The 19,734-nt window shown below is 50.1% G+C and overlaps 1 protein-coding gene across 3 annotated transcripts in view; it reads right to left on the bottom strand.

Annotated features, from left to right (window-relative positions):
• LOC122382872 (rhotekin-like) overlaps window positions 1-19,734 on the bottom strand; it is a 94,543-nt gene that overhangs the window by 16,288 nt on the left and 58,521 nt on the right. For all 3 annotated transcript variants that reach the window (XM_043368733.1, XM_043368731.1, XM_043368732.1), the window contains exons 2-5: window positions 13,462-13,652; window positions 8,978-9,184; window positions 6,424-6,603; window positions 3,772-3,970 (exon numbers count right to left, since the gene is read on the bottom strand). In XM_043368733.1, coding sequence (XP_043224668.1) covers window positions 3,772-3,970; window positions 6,424-6,603; window positions 8,978-9,184; window positions 13,462-13,652 — 777 coding nt within the window. The remainder of the gene's footprint in view (window positions 1-3,771; window positions 3,971-6,423; window positions 6,604-8,977; window positions 9,185-13,461; window positions 13,653-19,734) is intronic.

Genomic DNA, 19,734 nt, shown 5'->3' with positions numbered 1-19,734 from the left:
CCTCGCTTTGACTGGTAATGACGGTGTCCCTTAAAGCCCCGTTTTGACATCAAAATCTACCTGAAACAGAAAAAAGCGGAAATGAGGATGAGGCAAGGAGGGCACATGGATGTAATTTCATGGGCATCTTCAGGATACATGTGGTCATTGACTATACCTTTGTGAAGGTCCCAGAGTCCGTGGTTGTGTTTCCACAAGCAAAGTTTTCGGGGTTACAATTTTGTTGCGAATTTGGCACTTTTTTCAAAAGCTCATAGCATGAGAACAACAACAAGCATCTTGGAAATGGTGATGTGGCATGCATGTCCAGACATCAGTGTTTCATATTATATATCTATTTCCTTTTGTTTCTCGTTCACTGTATTACCCAGATCCCTCAAAACTTTTTCCCGAAATTTGTCCCCTATAACCCCACTGTCCCTTATAGCCCCGTTTTACGGTACTGTTTTCATAGTATACGAATAACGTTTATAAACGTGGGCGTGTAACATAAACGGTGATCACTGAATTGTTGATTGATTTCTACATTTTACGATAGATATGACTGATTTGGGTAGTCAAGTATCATGCTATCCCCGTCATACCTTGCATGTGCTTGTTAAAATATGTTTAAAATGAAAATATATCTAGCAAGACGTATTCTTCTCCGTTAGTCGCAGGAAAGCTCATTCGATTAACGAGTACGTGAGGACACAACGCACCGACCACTGGCGAACCCAACCGCAAGCTTGAAATTAATAATGCTAGTAAGGCAGCTCATTAGTCAAGCCTTTGCTACCGCGACGTCCCAACGTTCAAAATTTAGCGAGTCGAATGGACAACTTACAAACTTTTTTATCAAATTATAGATGCCTAGCAGCATAGACCTCTGCATACAGATTACAGAGGTGTGTATATGCTAACAATAACGTTTAACCCATCCACACACTCAGTGTCGCCTCATCCAAAACCTCCCATCGCCATCCTTTCACAGCAGGGTGTAAGCTAAATCTCTCCCCACCTTCTCTACCTTCCTACGCGTCGCTCGAGGAAAGGAGCCTCCTCCACTGCGAAGAAAGGCAGACAGTCCGACCGGCGCCCGACGCTAACAAATTGCTCGGCCGCACGAGCCAGCCGCGTGTGGTAATGGAGCCGCCATTACCAGCGCCACCCCCGCTGAGCGGTCCCGATGGAACACAGGTGGACACACACGCATTGCCACACCGGGTCCAGGGAGGCAGTGCGGACACGGTCTGGCCGCCGGACAGGGTCTGCTCGGTAGGGCAGTGTCTGAACCGGTGTGACAGTGTCTGATGGGCCGGACAATGTTCAACTTGCCTAACAGAACTGCGTTTAGAAAACAAACCCCTCGGTGGGCCTTGCAGTGGGGTGTGCCGAAGCGACGCGTGCAAAAGACGGTAAAATTTGCAGGATATCGCGGCACTTGGTGGTTAGAAGCGGAATTTCTGTCTTACATTTGTACATTTTGACGCATTACCAGTGACGAATGATGCGTCACTATGGTATATGACGCAACGACACCGAATCGACAGACAACTAAATACTCAACAATGCCAGTTACAAGAGAAGGCAAATTTGACAGGTAGAAGAACAGTTATTATGTCACGAAGAGTAAAATGTTGACTGTCAATGCACGAGCTATTTCATTATATGGAGTGCATCAAATTACATTGAAACACTTTTCGTCTGTTTCGCATTAGCGACTCTTTTATATACCAGTGAGCATTGCGAAAAGGTACAATAAAATGGCACACCACATGGCCCTGTATTCAAATGACATTCCTTGCACGAACCTAATGCACAGCACGCTCCCTGACTTTCTCCATTAAAACGTAATGAAAGGCCGGCACTTTGCACCTCGTCCAGTCAAGAACATTCAACCGCCAACCACCGTACGGGTCGATGAAGTGCGAATGTAGCTAAGGCCGACGCGGCAACACCGTCCAATTCTACGAGCTGTCGCTCAGCTAGTCATAGCACGAGGCTCGTGAGGCACGGGGCGTCACCCTGGACAACCCGGGCCGTTCGGCCCCGTCCCGAACGGCCCACCGACTGCCCGACGCCGCCAAACTTGCCCGTCAACTTGGAACGCCGTGACGAGAATGAAATCATGCCAACTAGGCCTACATTATTCGTGGAAATGTCGCAGTCACAGACGATTGGTTATTTTCATACTTGGATATTTAATGAGCTGACATCCGAGGAAAAAGTGCTGAACGAAATGGCGTCCAAAGAAAATGGAAGTGTGAAATATTGCAGAAGAGAGCTCTTGGATAACTCATCACTCATCAAAAGCTGAATAACAAAGCTAGAATAATATGACATTCCCCGTGGAAAAAAAAATAAATTTAGAAACATCTACACATGACTAAACAATGGTGTACCTAACTAGTATCAATACGCAAAAATGTTACCGGCAAAAGCATTTTCATCTATGAATGAATAAAACCTGGTCTAATTGAATAAAACCTGCACCTCCCAGGCACCACCCATGATAAGATGTGCACTAAAACGGTCGAATTCGTTTCCCGCAAATTCACCGCATAAACCAAAGCTACTCCAACTCATGAAATATTACTCAGGATGCACCAGGCTAATTCACCATTATTACCCAAGTTCTGCGTGCCCAATAGCTAGAACAATACCAATGTGCTATTCATCTGCTGATTCAAAGCCGATCCTATTCATTCTGAAGACAATGCGTCCACAGTTCAGGGACGGGCGAACTGAGAGAATCAAACCATACAAGATGTGGAATAAAGCTTCGAATTTGAACTGGCTCACACTAGGACGGGCCGAGTCGCCAAGAGAGACCGTCCTTTGACATTCGTCATATCAATTTTTTTTCAGAGTTGTCTACCTCTAGCATCAAAGAGCACCTCCTCTGTTTCCCTGACGCACTTACGGCTATTCTAAGAAAACCTGACGTGTGTGCCGTCCATCTAGTCCGCCACAATGCTTTAACAGTCCGCAAAATTACTCAAGGAAAATACTTACAAAATCATTAGACACACATCAGTCAACGATTCGTCAGAAGGCACATACTGAGGACTGGACAGATTGAAGGTTCGACTCTGAAATATAATGCCTGTGAGATGCCTCGGTTTTCCGGTTTTCCATGAAAAGCAAGAGTTTTGGTGCGATACGACTGTGTGTCTGTGTGGAGGTTATTCGATGTTTATAATTCATTCCCGGCGCATACATTTCTCCGATGGGCGTTGCCGTTCCTTTTCTGCAATGCATTGTTCAGCGGTACCTTGCAATCGTAAGGGCACATCACAGAAGGTTTGCATAATTACTCAGTCCGGCGTCTATTTCCAACCGGTGGAATAAAGAATCCAAGGAACTGATTGCTACTCGTCAAAGAATGATTCGCATCACATGCAACCAAGAGGCTGGGTTCCGTTTAAAATACGGTAAAATCAACTCAATCACTACACTCAGCTACCGCAGCTATTGATGTGGAATTATGACCCGCACGCCCGCCTATGCTAAGCCCATCGAGCGCACCCAGACTGTAAGAGACTAAAACCACCCCTCACTGGCTCACGGTGGTACTCGCTGTTCACATGTCGCCCCTGACCTGTTTGAAAACAAACATTGTTACCTCAGTGAAGGCTTCCCTCATCTGTGTGAAACTACATTTAACCTAGGCTCAGCCCATCATCTGTAAGAAATCCCCTCTTCTCTAGTGTGAAATTCCACAGTCACTTGTGTGAAATCCAACCCTCTAAGTGTGAAATACCACCTTCACCTGTGTGAATCCCTCACCTTAGTCATCACTTTCCCGGCGACGGAATCGGTCAGCCGCGTATACGGCTCAGCGGCAAGTCGGCAGCAGATCTGGCCAAACAGCGGCAGGTCCGCCTTGGCCTCATCCCCGGACAGGGTCAGGTCGTGCGAGCGCACTGTCTCATCCACCTCCTGGACTCGCAGGTTGGCGCGAGCTATACACCGGAACTGGGGTCCGCTGTAACAGGAGACAATAACGGTCAGCGAGACTAGCGTGGCGGGATACCGAACGAACAGTCAATCAGACGAGCGTGGTACACCGAACAGTCACCCAGGCGGGTGCCGCTCACCGAACGGGCAGTCAGACGAGTGCGCTACATCGAGTGGCCTGCGTGGGAAGGAAATGGGGTTGGAAATGACGTGCTCTGTAATTTCGGGTTAGTTATTGATGGCGCGATATTGACAAATGCCCACACGCACGTCGCACACTCAGTGATATCCGTGCGTTCCCGGCGAGGTATGCGTGTTTGGCATAGTTTAGATGATTAGGCACGCTGCAATGTGTCCGGCGACTTTGCGAAAAGATCAAACGGAAAATGAATCCTTAAAGTGGCTTGTGACGGCATAATATGTCAGGATCAATACGAAATCAGGTAAGCGGGGGAAGTGTCTGCGTGTGTGCGTATGGGGGTGGGGAGGCAAATGGGGTGGGAGGGTAATGTCAACAGGGAGATCAAAGTACGTTTTAATAAAAGATTGAATGCATTAACTCGAAGCTGCATAACTGTGACAACTATCCCTAGACGCAGTTCTCTCGCAAAGCCTAAATATAACCACTACACATCTAAATGTTTGTGCTCAATCCCCACCATACCTAACTTATCGTTAGTTGTCACGGTCGCTGGACAGCTAGTGAGTGCGATCGCTGGAAGGAGTGGAACACAGCTGGATCCCGACACTGGGGGAAAGGGTACAGGCAGCGCCACCTCTCTACCATAGCTGACCAGCCACAGCTGCGGTCTGCGGCGGTCTGCTGTTTGTTGTGGCACCGAGGAGGGTCGTGTGGGGTCCCGCCGTGCGGCCTGTCTGACCGTGTGTACTGTGTATACTGTAAACGTGTGGTCTGTGGTCCAAAACGTCAGTGGTAGGCCTACATTATACTGTGGCCGGGGCGTGTGCGACGGAGAAAGGGCAGGGACGCCTCGAGTGATGTCATGTTGACAGACCAACAAACTGAAACTATGACATGGTTCATGAGTCAGGTGGGTCGCATCAACTCCGTGGGACAACGAAAATGGAGCATTGTGATAATCTAATCACATTAAATTAAACGATTCTGCGAAGAAATTAAAAGCTTTTATCACCAGTTATCGATGTTAACCCTCGCCGGCACAGGGGGGGGGGGGGGGGGGTTGATGCACCCCCCCTAAGGTTTTTCGCGAATAACTCGCGTAAAAAGCGGCCGATCGCGACGAAACTTTCAGTACCTTAGCATTGATCAATTGTACACCTACCCTGAAAATTTCATGACCCTGACCCCAATGACCTTTGACCTGTGACCTCTTTTCTGTGACCATGTTTGGCCGAAATCGCGGTTCGGCGCATGTCGGCTCGCATTAGCCGCGCGTTTGCAAGCTTTTCGTGGTTTCAAACGTTCAAACATGTGATTTGATGTTGCTCCCATGCATTAGGGTGGGTGTCAAGGTCACCTGAAGGTCAGGTCAGGTCATTGACCTTTGGTGACCTCGGGTGACCTCGGCTCACTTTTTCGAGTTTTACATGTTTCTAGGCTAGTTTTTGGAGCTGAATTCGAATTTAGCAACCATTTGAACATTTACGAAGTAGTTTTGGTGCCTTCGTAACATGTTACGAAGCTGTCCGAGGCGGTTGACACGTATTACGAATACCCGTCACAACCCCTACCGGTTGACCTGACCTGACCTGACCCGACCTGGTCTAAATGCTTCAAGACATCATCTCTGATCAAAACTAACACGATATTCGTGATCAGCACCCCGGAAAACCACATGGCAGCCACACTTTACGACTTTCTAGCAGGTCCCGATTTTCCCGGTTTTCGGGTCATTGACCTGACCTGGAAGGTCACCCGATGACCTAGGACCTTAAAATTGGGTATCATCGGCTTCCTCTCGTGACGGGCAACACGCTCGTTTTTTCCGCGAAGCTCTAGCTCGATCAGGGGCCAAACGCGAGGGGGGGCGTACCAACCCCCCCCCCCCCCTTGTGCCGTCGAAGGACTCAAAATGGCCTGTGCCGGCGAGGGTTAAGGAGTTTCCTTGTTGCGTCATGGGTTTCAGAAACCAAGTCTAATGAATATTCTTAAACAAAATATATAAAACAAACCCAATAAATGGAATGATAGAGGAAAGCCAGACCAAATCAAAGGCTAGCAGGAAAACAAGTACTGCAAACTGGCCTGCTTAGTGCTTTTAGGGAATGTGGATTAATTCAGCAGCATTCTAGCTGAAAAGGAGCTAAATAAAGGGAAGACATCATGAAAGAGCATGCCTAACTCATTAAATATGATCCCGAACAATAGCTAATTAAGCATCGCTAAGCACAAATCCTGACACCTGGTCGATGCAGTTCCGTCAGCTACACGGCACCACCCGTCAGGTTTTCCGCCCCTCCCGAAGGTGGCAGCACAGAGCAGTCGCCAGATGTCCCTACCTGTTCTCTTCGCTCAGCTCGTCCTTGAGGCTGGCAGCCAGCCGTTTGCCGACTGTCCGGCTGATAGAGCTGTGAAGCGTCTGTCGGATCTTTCGCGGAGTGCTCGCAATGCTGAGATCCTCGTGCAGAACGTGGCTGTACACTTCTACAGAGCAGGTGAAGTCAGGAGACACCTTTTTGCTGCGAGAGAGAAGAACGGACGACGGTCAGAAGGAGCCTGAGAAATACAGTCCACACACAGTCCACTTTCAACAGTCTCGCCTCCATCACAACAGTCCACTTTCTAGACGTCAAGGCCAACTTACACACAACACTGACTATGCTTTGTACCCTAGACAAAATTAACATTCAGTTTATATGTCACGCTGCTGAAATTCAATGTAACACTTGTGGCATCATGAAAAGTGACCAGGGTCAGAACTCAGACGAGACCGCATAATGATTTACCCCAACCCGTGCTCCATGATTTCCAAATTCCAACCATCATTTACCGAATGGTAAAGACAATCACACATGAAAAACATCCAACACATAAAACGTGCTCCGTAAATCCCAGCCAGCCTTCCAGACACACTCCAAACTCTGTCCTGTCCAGAACTCCGGCCAGTGGCCACATCAATCACTCCGTGGGACCATCACGACCGCCGCTATTACAGCGATCGTAAGCATTCGCTACTGACAGAGACGTAAAACATTTGGAGTGGCCGCACCCGTCTGTTCACCAGCAGGCATATCACATAAATAAACTCCCCGGAGAGTGGGGCGGATGTGAGGGGGGCCGGAAAGGGGTGGGGTGGAGAAGGGAGGGGAGGGGTCCAGATCCAGCTGGGTGTGAGGATAAGGCCTGGAGTGGCGGTGGGAGTGGGGGCAAATGATGACGCAGTACTGAAGATGTGGATGGGTAACCTCAAGCCAGAATGTTGCAGCCAATATTGATCGAGAGAAGCTATTCCACGTCCTGAAAACGAAGGTAAACTTACAGACTGTGCACGGCTAAGCAAGAACAGAATGATACGGCAACATCCCAGGAAAAATGGAACATGACGTCATTAATAAATTGATAAATATTCCAGAACATTTGAAGTGAACCGAAACCAACAACAGGTTCAAAGATTGATCAGACCCGGTGACAGCACTTTGCAAACTGGAGAAGTCCCTACCCGCCGTCCCAGTGGTCTCCTCCCCCGCCTTTTGCAGCACCTACCCATCCTCAGCAGCCAACCGGTCCCTACAGACCTAATAAGCGCCTGTTTAACCATAGTATAAACTACCGAGATATCATATCCGCCCAGCAAGGCAGACATCCCCGCTCGTCGCTTCAGATGGCGTGTCAGCGGGTCGGGGCGTCGGACCGCAGCTTGGCGCGGGGATTCTCGGAGAAATGGCGCGAGCGAGATATTTCAGAGATGGAGTGAACCGAGCGTTTAGACGAGATGGCGGGAGTCGGCGCGGACCATCACGAGCTAAATGGTGACGGGTGGAGGTCGGTCATCGCAGCTGTCACCTAAAAGCGAAGAAAAGCAGACAGTTTGATCCGTAACGGTTTGAAGCGGACCCGTGATAAGGGATTCTAGGGAGGGATTCTGATGAAATGTAACCAGCCCTAGCGCCACTGGCAGAGGTATTTAAATACCCAGATTAGGAGAACTGACACTATCCAGCAGAGGCCCAACAATCATTAGCATATATACGATGACATTTGCACACTGCATCTGTCCAAAATTCCCCTCATGAGAAGCATACCATTCTTGACAACGTCACTACTAAATGATCGAACACAGACCAACTCATTCACATTCCTGATACCTCAGTGAGGAGCCTCAATCCACTGAATAAAAACCTCATTAATGACTCTTATCTAGGAATTCGACGCTTCTCCGTGCAAGCCCCTGGCTGCTGTCTCGTAACACCGCACCCTGTACAAAATCTAACACTTCTTAACATAGCCTGTCGCCGTGGCAACGCTAATTTGGAAGTCATCGGCCATGGGAGAGGTGACGTGATTTTTCAGCGGGCCCCTGGCCGGCCCACGTCCCGCTGACAGGGGTTAACCGATCGCCAAGTGGTGTCACCAGGTCGACTCCCGATCACTGACTTAATCAGTGACTAATGAGTAGAGTGTTCAGTGCCGTCCGCCAGCTGTCACTCATGGTGACGTCAGAGGGGGGACTCACTTAAAGGGCGATGTGTGCTTGGTAACAGCCTGTGACGGTGATTTTTGAAAGATATTGGCGTGCACGATGAAATATAATTAGCCTACTCGTGGAATACCTATACCTAATATTAGCAATGCATAATTCAGTGTTGATATGGGCTCTGGCCCCTGGTTAGTGGTCAGCAAGCCTAAAAACCTAACAGATGTCACCCGAAAGGAGGCACTAACACCAGCAAGGGACCGATACTCGGCACGATTACATTATTCAGACTCGCCCCACCTAAGGTGGGCCTCTGACTGCTCAATCCGAGCTTGTGAGGCCTCCCTCACTTTTCCACTTTACACCACACCCCTACCTTCCATCCCTCCACTCAAGACCTCCCTCTCCCACCAACTCACAAGACAAACACATCGTCGAAGCAGACATCCGTCATCGACCGATCCACCGGGTTGATGAGCGTCGTGTCGAAGATGTCGGTGCCGACGCGCACCAGGCAGAAGACGGCGAACCGCCGGAAGTCGCCCCGGTTCCGGAAGTGGTCTTCTTCCTTCCAGATGAGCGGCATGCGCAGGTCCGAGACGCACAGATTGGCCATGTGTGGCCGCCTGGCGGCGAGAAAGGGAAATAACCGCGATGTCAGCGGGGCATGGAGGGATGCGGTGTTGTCACATGTTGAGCAAGTAAGTTGGGTCAGATTAGCAAAACAGTGGGTTGTTTATAAAAGTGGTGACGTCATTTCTCGGCTAATTAGATGCTGTAGAAGTGGTGTATAAGAAGGTTGTTTATGACCAACTTGTGAAACACGCGCCAAGAATTACATTTTAAAATCAAAAATTCAAATTATTCATTATGGAAAGCGATCAAAAAGACATCCATCGACTGAAAGGCATGCCGAAAACGACACATCAACAAACATGACGAGACCACCGGCTCTGCACTTAGCAGATATCATCATCAACCTCGAGATATAACACGGTTATGAAATGTCAGCGGCATCCACAAAATATCAAGCTGGCTCAGACCAATCCATTTCAATAAACCATCCACCACACACGCGCACACGAAGACGCACAAAAATACACCTACAGTGACTCCATTTAATACGGGACTTTGCCAAATGTCAATCACTCAGCGTCGTAGTTACCACTTACAACCCTCCTCTAGCGACCGGAAACACTGCCCTTCCTCTCCCTTCCTCTCCCTCCCACCCTCTCTCCCTTCCGTCCACCGTGTCTCCCCGGTGCCCAAACACTGATCAGCCACGCCAATTTCCGCCGCGGAATGGCACGTGGCTCCGAGAGGGGCGGGCGCGTGCCACATCCGGACCAGTGTGCGGGGGACCTGCGAAACCCCATGGAGCTCCTCTTCTCAGCCGTCCTGTCATCTTTCCTCGCTTTCCTTAGATAAGAGGCGGCGCCGGAGGAGGCAGAGAACGAGAAGGGGTGCAAGAGAAGGGGAGGGACTGAGATGAACTTGGAATAAGATACCGAACAGATGCGTGTGCGGGGAGGGGTGAGAGGCGAAGGGAGAGAGAAGAGAGAAATTCCACGCCAGAGATATGACCCGGGATTGGGTATCACGAGGGCGGTCGCCCCCCCCCCTCTCTATTCATCAGTCGAATTGAGGTTCGCTCCCCGGACTCCGGAGGAGACATTCCATTTCTGCCCCACATTCCAGTAGTATGACATATGTGCCGAGGGACGGGCCATGCGGCGGAGCCATCCCGACTGACTGAACTGAATCACGGTTGGGGAAGGCTCTGCTTCATCCTGAGCAGTGAAGAGATAACATGTTTTAAAACATTGTTTTTTATGGTTATGCTTAACTGAATCAAGTTTGCCATTCCGCAAGATTTCAAGTAACCAGGAAACGTGTTTTGCAATCCTTGCGCTTTGGTGGGCACTGGACTATGTGAAAATACTTCACTAAATATTTCAACATCCCATCAGTTTCCCCCTCCCATTCGCAAACCACAGCATAATTCGCCGCCCATCCACCATATGGTCGTCAGTCCAAAACATCTAAAAACTCACCCTTCGCGTCCCAACCACACTTCCTCTGAAAGTGATGCAACCAGCCCACACACCACGAACTAAATGAGCCGTCACCAGGTCCTGGGTGTGCGATATCACGTGGTTTGGCCACCAACGGTACCTCCACACCAGGCTGTGCAGTGTGCATGCACCGTGCACGCAGTTTGGACAGCCCTCGACGCCCGGAACAGCTATCGGGATTCGGGTGGGACGTCACATCTGTGTTTCTGCCGCTCGGGACTTGGTAGCCACTGTGAACGCGGGTGGTATAACACTCGATGAAAGACAGTTGTGAAAGAGGAAGTCGGTAGGGCGGTCGGTCAAATGTAGGAATAGCGTGGTTTGGTCACGAGTTATGCATTCGAAATAAATGGTAAGCGTGAGCAGGGCTGATTATTGGCGTGACGACGAGAGATTGGTGAAACTGGTACAAGGAGTGGTGCAGATTGCAGTGCAAGGGTAACTGATGTCAGATGCTAGATCGAGTAAATGGCGCTGCTAAAATAGGCGGCGAATTCTGACAAATAGACGACAAGCACCAAATCACGCACCAGTTTTGGAATTAATCCAGCCCCCAGCGGGTCATCGCACCCTCCCCCTCTCCCGCCGCCCCGTCCCGCCACAGCCACACCCATCAGCGGCCCATAAACCATCCTGCAGACTCTGTCCCACCGGCGAGCCTACCGCAGCGGACCAGATCTATCGCGCGTGCGCTCGTTATAGCGAGGTGCCGTGACCGGATGATAGTGCGAGCGTGACCGAGCCGGGGTCACTATGGCTGGACTGCAGCGTGTGCGCGTGACCCGGGCCAGAGAGGGCGGAGATTTCAGTGTCGGACGCGCAGACATACGGTGATGGAGATGGGAGGGAGAAATGAAAGGGCGGGGTCGGGAGAGGTACCTATATGGAAGTTGGGTGAGGGGTGAGTGAATTATGGGTGGGTGGCGGCGGCATGGGTGGTGGAATGCAGCGTTGGACTTTGCGATGGGGTCTTAGAGGCAGAGGGCAGACAGATTGTTCGACAAAAAAGTAATTTTAAGAATCATCACAAAATCAAGCACTGACTGACAAAACTCAACCACCGAAAATAATTTTGTAACAAAAGTCGTAGCATCGGTGTATTTGTAATTCAGAAGTCTTTTCTAAACATTTGGTCCCCCGGAGTCACAGAGGACTCCGCAAATCCATTAGCACAAATACACGCCCATCACGCATGAGTGAATCACCCCCAGCCCCACACCCAATGACGCACACTGCCACACAGTGTTTACACCATCTCTCATTACTGCCGCAAACGACAGATGGTAACGCAGTACGCAGAACGACTCGGCACTTATCAGCACCCGCTCAGCACCCAAACCGCAGCTCCGGCCGAGTGGGGCAGCGCTCTGCCGTTTGCCCTTGCCTGCAAACACCAAACCTCGGCAGGCTTTCGAGTGGTTAAGGGCGGAGGTTGTGGTGTCGCGGCGGTGGAATAACGTTTCGCAAGGGCGGTAAAGTAACGTTACCGGGCGCAGGCGGTACGATTGCGGTGGTTTCTGTCGTCTGGCTAGTGTAAATACGGCCGAGAGACGTTCTTAGAGAGCTCCTCTGACCCGTGACGGCCGAGTCCGGCAGTGGTCAGTGCGTGAGGCGCGTGCACCGGCCGTGACGGTGGGGGAGCGGCGTGACGCGGCAGAGCGCGGAGTGACGCTCCTCTGCAGGCGTCACGCCAATCTGGTACTTCAATCAGCAGCCGACGGGTAGGGCCGTTTGAGGCCACCGCCGTCACAGTCGCCTCTGCAGCGGACCTCTCAAGGCCCCGGACTGGTCTCACACCAGACCCAGACGACAGGAGGTTCCCGCGGGTAAAACAGTACGAGTTCGGCCCAACCACAGCCTCAGGATTAGACGGAGCATTGCTTAAGACAGTGGACAGAACGACCGGCGGTACAATAAACGACGGCCTTGCGTGAGCGACTCGTCACGAATGCGACGAATGGGCTGCTCGGTTACTGCGGCACGGAGGTTTGAGGCAATCGGACAGAAGACCCGGGCTGTAAGCGACGGCCACTGTATGGCAAACGCCGCGTCAGTTCGTTCCCAAAGACGCCCTCCGGCCAGTTTCTGGAGAGCGTGGTCGGCCGTGTTTATTTGAGCTAATATTCATCTGGAGCGGGATTCTCGAGTGTTTATTTGATTGAAAGTGGCGATGACATGGTCCGTGATCAAAGAAAATCGCTGATGAAAGCGGTTCAGCTAATGGGAGTTTAATATTTCAGCGCCCTAGTTTGTGAAGAACCAGTAAAGAAAGAGGCATGACAGTACACAGAGCGGTCGAAACAGTGATTTCTCTGAAAGGTATTGGTTTCGGTGAGTTATAACAAACTGAAGCGTAAACCTCGTTAATAAGAAATGCGGCCTAACTGTTCTTCGGTGCCATACTTGACATCAGCTGGTTTCTATCGCTGATCGGCCAAAAACTGCGAACTGCCAAAAGCACGATACCAGGGTGATTTTAAATCACGCATGCTAGTTGCTTGTCGCGATAACACCGAGGGACGCCGGTGTTTCGGCGAAAATGTCACCCAGCTGCAGAGGATTATGCCGATTGTAGCGACACAAAGCGATCTGAGCATGGGAAACTTCATCGAATGCATGATTGGCATCGACGGGCGGCCAATATCAGCGGTTATCACTATCACAAAAATTCATCAAACACTTCGGAAAGGAACGATGGACAGCGATTATACCCTGCACTAGCACATATTCTTACCCATAACAAACGTTCTTTGACCCATATCTCCTCCGCGACACCGCATTCCCCGTTCCCCTAGTCCACGCCCCCGGGTCCATTCCCGCTGACCCACCATTTGACGGTGTGCCCGACGTCCTTCCTCCGCTGCAGCTCCGTCAGGTAGGTGGCCATGCGCTCGTTGGAGGTCAGCAGCGTCTTGGAGGCCTCCAGAGACTGCTGCGGGTGCTTGCAGGCCGCCAGCAGCCGCGAGGAACCCTCGCGGATCTTGATCTCCACATCGATCTTTCGTTCGAGGTCAAAGTCCTGTGGGGGACGGAGAACGGAGGTCAGCTATAGGGAAGGGGAGATCAGAGATATGTATGTAGGTCAGTGGTCAACATTATTATTCTTATTCTGGAGATTTCAAGCTAAATCATGCCCATTATCAGGGTGTGTAAAATGATTCATGATTTATCGTCGGTTCGTCAGAAACTGTAAGAAAGCATTTCTTCGTAGTGTGAAAAGAATGTGACCGGACGAAACAATCGTCATTGCCATACGACAAGTAGTCACACGGAACAATAATAAGGTTGATGTGTGGTAAGAATTCCGGATTATTCATGCCAATCATAACGCTATAACGTCTATGTCACAAAGTAAAGCGTGACCTGTCCGTGTGCGAGTGACTCGGGCAGCTGTCAGCACCTCTCACCCCTTCCCAGCCTCCCTGACTGACAGGCTCAGGCCCGGGTGACCTGACAGGTACACGGCGGGACATCCGGCACCCCGTGGGGTCACGCGGAACCGGGCAGGGTCAATGGTAGGTGGGTGGTGGCCTGCGAGGCCAACGATGGGAAGACAGGCGCCCGGTACCGAGCCGTGGGGCACTGATAGGCGCGGGTTCAACGGTCCGGGATCGGGCAGCTAAGTTGGATGAGTTATTTCCCGCTCACATTGCGTTGTACTGTAGATAAATATGCACCGGGATGAAGCGAAAAGCTATGCAAAAAAAGCAGAGCGACACAGGAAGCGGTTTATAGATGAAAAAGGAAGTGCCTATTGTGCAACATACCCAACACCCATCTCGATTGCGTATTGTTTGTAGCGACCATCCCAGCCCAGCACACACTCGTGAGCTTCCGGTTCCCCGGTCAGCCATCGGTAGCGATGGAAAAGGACTCACCCTGTTCACTCTTCAGTACTCATCCTTGACCACCCTGGTCAAGACAGTTGACCCTCTAACAGAGCGGGGTGGATGCCGCACCCACAGCCATTCAACAAAGTCAGACCGGCGAGTTACGATGAACGGAGCAGGCGAGGACAAGGACAGCATGACGGGCAGTCGGCGATGGCCGCTACTGTGGCCCTCACATTCTACTCCGCCTTCACACTCATTTCTCCGCTTCCCTCTGTCTAGTTTCAGCTCCCTACACCTGCATCTCTCTCTCTCTCTCTCTCTCTCTCTCTCTCTCTCTCTCTCTCTCTCTCTCCCTCTCTCTCTCTCCCCCCTCTGACGGCCCTCTTTCCTCCCTTCCAAATCTCATTCCCTCAAAGGACAACGGGAAGACCGAATGAACTCATTGAGGGCATGACAGCCAGCTGCTACAGCCCGACCTTGCCCGCTTATCTGCCCAGTCCCTAGCACTGGCTCTGTGACAGGTGACAGCTCCATAGTACGGACCTCCTGTCAAACTGACACATCGAGTAACAGTCGAGGACAGGTGACGGTAGCGGGACGAAGAGGACTTTCACTTAATAGTCGTGACGGGTATTGTAGGAACGTAAAACGCCTCGGCGGACCACTGCTGTTGGACGCTGATGTCCATTGCGTTAGAGTGAGCCGTATCGCCTCACTCTAACGCACCCCTCCGCCGCAACTCTTCCTCACGGTGATAGTGGGTAGCGGTGAAACGTGATTGCTTCATTCAGTCAGACAGCAGCCTCTTATCTCCCATCACTACACTCGAACGAGTACCGAAGGACCGACGAGTGGATGAGGTTTGAAGTTTGAGGGGCGACTGAGTGCGTCTCTGAGTGTGGGAGCTGAGAGGCAGAATCGACAGGGTGTCTCCAAGGATGAGTTGTTGGTCCCAGGTCCTTCTCGGTGTCGGTGGAAGGCGTGGGTCGGGGACATGACTACCAGACGTGACAGCAAACATGTCAAGTCATATGTTAGAGCGGAATTACAAAGTAGCTCGAGTGAGCCAATCACAGGAAGGTGTGCCGAGCTTTGACGGTCAAACCATGAGGACGTCACGCCCAGGTCAGGGTCTCAAAGGCCAAGCTCCAACAAAGAAGCAGCAGGTCCGTTTTATAGATAAAGATGAACATTTTAAACGAAAGGCTACATTGCTGCCAAGTGCTATAATGTACAAAAGATGCCATATGCAAAGCTATCCAGTGGAAATATGGCTACCTCAAGTTTCATCCATTACACTCTGAGCTGCATTACATGGCGCCCACACCCATACCTAACGATATACAATTCCCGACAATGGCTCGTCATGACATATTAGACATACGGCGACATTCATCAAACAAATCACCCGCCCTGATCACCACTCTACACGTAATATCACTTCCAAACACCCAGTTTTCCCGCCGCACCGTTCACATCCACACGGGAAACTCGCCCCAGGGAACTCTCACCCGACAAAAAACAAGGCTAGCTCGCCAACAAGTGCCCCAAACCACTGCATGACAACCGCTCGATATAGTTGGTCGTGCTAGGAGCGCTCCCCACTCGTCTTGGGTTGACGATTGGACAGGGCGAGTCGCTCGAGCGATTCTGCACATCATTTGCAGCCAAGGTCATGTGCAGAGCGCGGCTCGCGCGAGTTGCTGACCGGAGACTGGACTGGTCCATGTGTTCGATTGGGTCACTGGTCAGTGCAACCAGCATGGGGTCCCAGGAGAGACGGGGCTTTGGCCGAAGTGGAGGATCAACTCAGACGATGATGATGTTTGTGTTTTAGAGCTACTCGGACCACATTAGGCAGCGATGCTTAATGTCGATCAACACCCATTAAGAGCTGAACACGATCTGTATGCATAACATTAATGCCCATGCAAATATCAGAGCCTCAAAACAACGCCACTAGAGCGTGTTTTATATCTCATCTTTTATTATTTATATGCTTTGAATCTTTAGTACCAAAATACAAACGTTTGAGCTATATAATCGATTTCAATTTATTCATCATTTATGCTGCATGTCGTGCCATCCAGCATCCATTCATCGAATATCTAAAGTTAATACTTAATGGCGCCCATAAACCTAAATCACCCGGATCTACCACCGGATCTACCAGAAACCAAAAGGTCAAAGTCCAGCATACAAAAACGCCCAATCCACAACAATCACATAAACATGGCTCAATCACACACAATCACCACCCCGCAAAAAAAATCCCGGATAACCCTCCCTAACCACACTACCTCACTCCCGAACCCATAGAATCAATTCCATCACGCCCGTCCATCCGCGGGCTGCCCAGGCCACTCTGACGTCACAAATGACGTCATTGGTGATATCAGCCGGCTCCAGGCTCGACTCGGACGTCACTCAGTAACCACAGCGGACTGGCGGTCACTGATAGCCGGTGACAGCTCCGGCGGACGACCCAGCTCCAGTGGGTCACGTGCGGGCGGTCCAGGCCGAGTTTTTTTTCATGGATGACTTCACCGGCTTGTCCCCGTTTCCGAGAAATGCAATGCCTGGGGCGGTGTTCTGGGGCGAGCGGAACACGCAGGATGTTTGGTATCCCATATTACAAGAAATGGGTGATGTAGATGTAAGAGAAAATGAGGATGAAATATTCACTCTCAATACAAGGGGTTGCGAATTATGATGCGCCTCCACATCTGCATAACATGGATGGCTTTCAGCCCTTTACAACAAAAAGCCGTGACCTTTGGAAATAATGTCTCAGAAATGGGTATTTTACGACTATGAGCAATCGCCCAATTCATATAAGCCCATCTCCGGCAAATCTACCATGTGTTTAAAACAACATAGTTGGGTAACGTACTGCGCCGAAAAAAGCCTGCCGAAATTAGGCATGCCGGTGGACAAGTCACTTTCTCCTGTCCATGGGGCTGACGGCTGGTACTCGAGTTTTCCCAGGAATCCTACGGTCAATCCTCCACCGAACCCCGCAAAGAATCTTATCTTATCACTGGTGACAGCACAATAACCACGTCATCCGTCGGTCGTGCCTCTGCGGCGCGCCCCGTCTCCAAACATTGCATTCTTCAGACAGAAAGGAGGCGATGCATTCACTCCACTGTCAAACGGAATATTGAGGGGGCATCGAAGGTGGTCGATTCGACGTGTGACCTGTTACCAGCATGCCGGTAAAAATTTCATAGGAAAAGAGCGAGTAAAGGAAAACTGGCAACAAGTTGGCCATTGAGTATTACATCATGCAAGGTCACTATGGCTCCAGGGCAGAATATTTCAACGATTCGTGAATCGTTCCAGAATTAACGGTAAATAGTTTCTACTGTAGGTTCTTGTCTTAATTTCGCTTACCACCACGACTTAGAACGAATAACAAATACACAAGAAAAACTATTTTCATCGTAACATAAATAAAATAAATGCATCCAAGTGAACTAGCTTCACAGCTGGAGATACTGATCGCGGCTACACGACGGAGAGGTTTCAACATAGTGACTGACCTCCAGCAGGGTGGTCCGAGGGCCCGCCCGCCTTCAAAGGCACCGCAGTATCGCTGGAACCCTGGCCGAGGACACCGGCTGAAACCTGAGCTCACCGACCCTGGGACAGTGCAGGCCAGCGGTGCGTACCGGGAAGGCTCTGAGGACAGCGGAGAAGGGGACCTCGGAGGGCAGGGGAAGGCCCAGAGATGGAAAAGGGCACCTAGGAGGACAAGAGCTATTTCAGGTCAATGTAAGAGAGGAGCGGGCGTCCGATAACATGAAAAAAGAAAACATCGGAGTGCTGACAGGACGGGAGAAAACACAGAGACGAGCTGCGAAAACAAAGGGTATGTATGGAATGTCCCGAACAAAAGAGGTAGAAAAAATTATTAAAAACGACTGAGTAATGTTTCAATAAGTAATTTAAACGGCCGCGGTTCCATCAAATGATCTACATGCTACAAATCCGTTGGAATACAAGCCTTACTAGCCCGGAAAGGCAAATTGCAGGGTGGTTATACGGCTCACTAAGCCGTAGGTGGATTAGGGTGCTTCCTTATACTACGTTGGATTCAAGCTGTGGTTTAAGCTCCTAGTGAAAACCCATTCATTTATGCCGATCTAGGTCGACCACAATCCCAGGAAGACATACTTTTGCTCTGTTACACAACAGTAGCATCGTATATTTGCGGACCTTACTCGACTCCATAGTTTCTTTTCGTTCTTATCAGGTAATAAGAGTTTGCAATGGCCCACTTATCAGTAATGTTAGGTAGCTCTTCTGGACGCCCCTCACTCCACTTAACCCGCGCCCTGCTGGGGGGGGGGGTGTTTGAACACCCCCCTTGTGGTTTTTCGCGAATATCTCAAAAACGGCGGCGCGGAGCGCCGCTGTTTTTGGTACACCTTATCATACATCAATTCTACACATGTTGTGAAAATTTCAGACCAAGGTCATTCAAGGTCAGGTCACCAGGTCACTTGAAGTGACCTCACCTCATAAAAAGTTTCAATGTCTGTCATAGCTACAACGAGTGACCGATCGCATTGAAACTTTCAGCGATTGCTAAGAGCAATAGCATGTACAAAATGTATATCTCAGAATTTTGATATCGATGACCTAAGGTCAGGTCAATTTTGCGACCTCCCCATTACAAGTCAATGGGAGAAAATTGAAATGCGCCTCTTTTGGACGAAAGACATTATAAACACTCCCAAACACTGAATTACAAGTGGTTTAGACACACTGAACATGAAAATGGTGTCCGTGACCCCTGTTTATGCCCTGAGGTCATCTTACGTCACGAATGGTATCTAACAGTTTTTCGCAAATAACTTTTGATAGAGGCATGCTAGAGCGATGAAAACGCCTTAGATGTGTTCAGCTCGACGATACGGATCGACTGATATGCAACATGACCCTTTCTGGTCAGGTCATGACCTTGACCTGAGGTCAAATTTTCAAGTTGACCTTTCAAGGTCAAGTTATAGCTCATTCGATGCGTCTTGACGAGAGGAACACGATGCCGGTAAAAGTAAGCTCGTACAAGGCTTGGGTCAAAAGTTATTGCACAAAAACTGTTTCCGAAAAAAAATCGGCTATTTTTGCAGTTTTTGCCCCCTGCAGGCAAAACCGTTGACGTTAGGTCAAATCTGAGAAAATTATTCAGAAAGGGCGTTAATAGGGCTATCGAATGCGCTTTTCCGCGGCGCTGTAGCTCTATTGGTTCCCGAGTTATGC

Source organism: Amphibalanus amphitrite, unplaced genomic scaffold (genome assembly GCF_019059575.1).
Source record: "Amphibalanus amphitrite isolate SeventyFive unplaced genomic scaffold, NRLGWU_Aamphi_draft 000149F_arrow, whole genome shotgun sequence".
NCBI lineage: Eukaryota > Metazoa > Arthropoda > Thecostraca > Balanomorpha > Balanidae > Amphibalanus > Amphibalanus amphitrite.
This window is presented reverse-complemented; position numbering and strand designations above follow the sequence as displayed.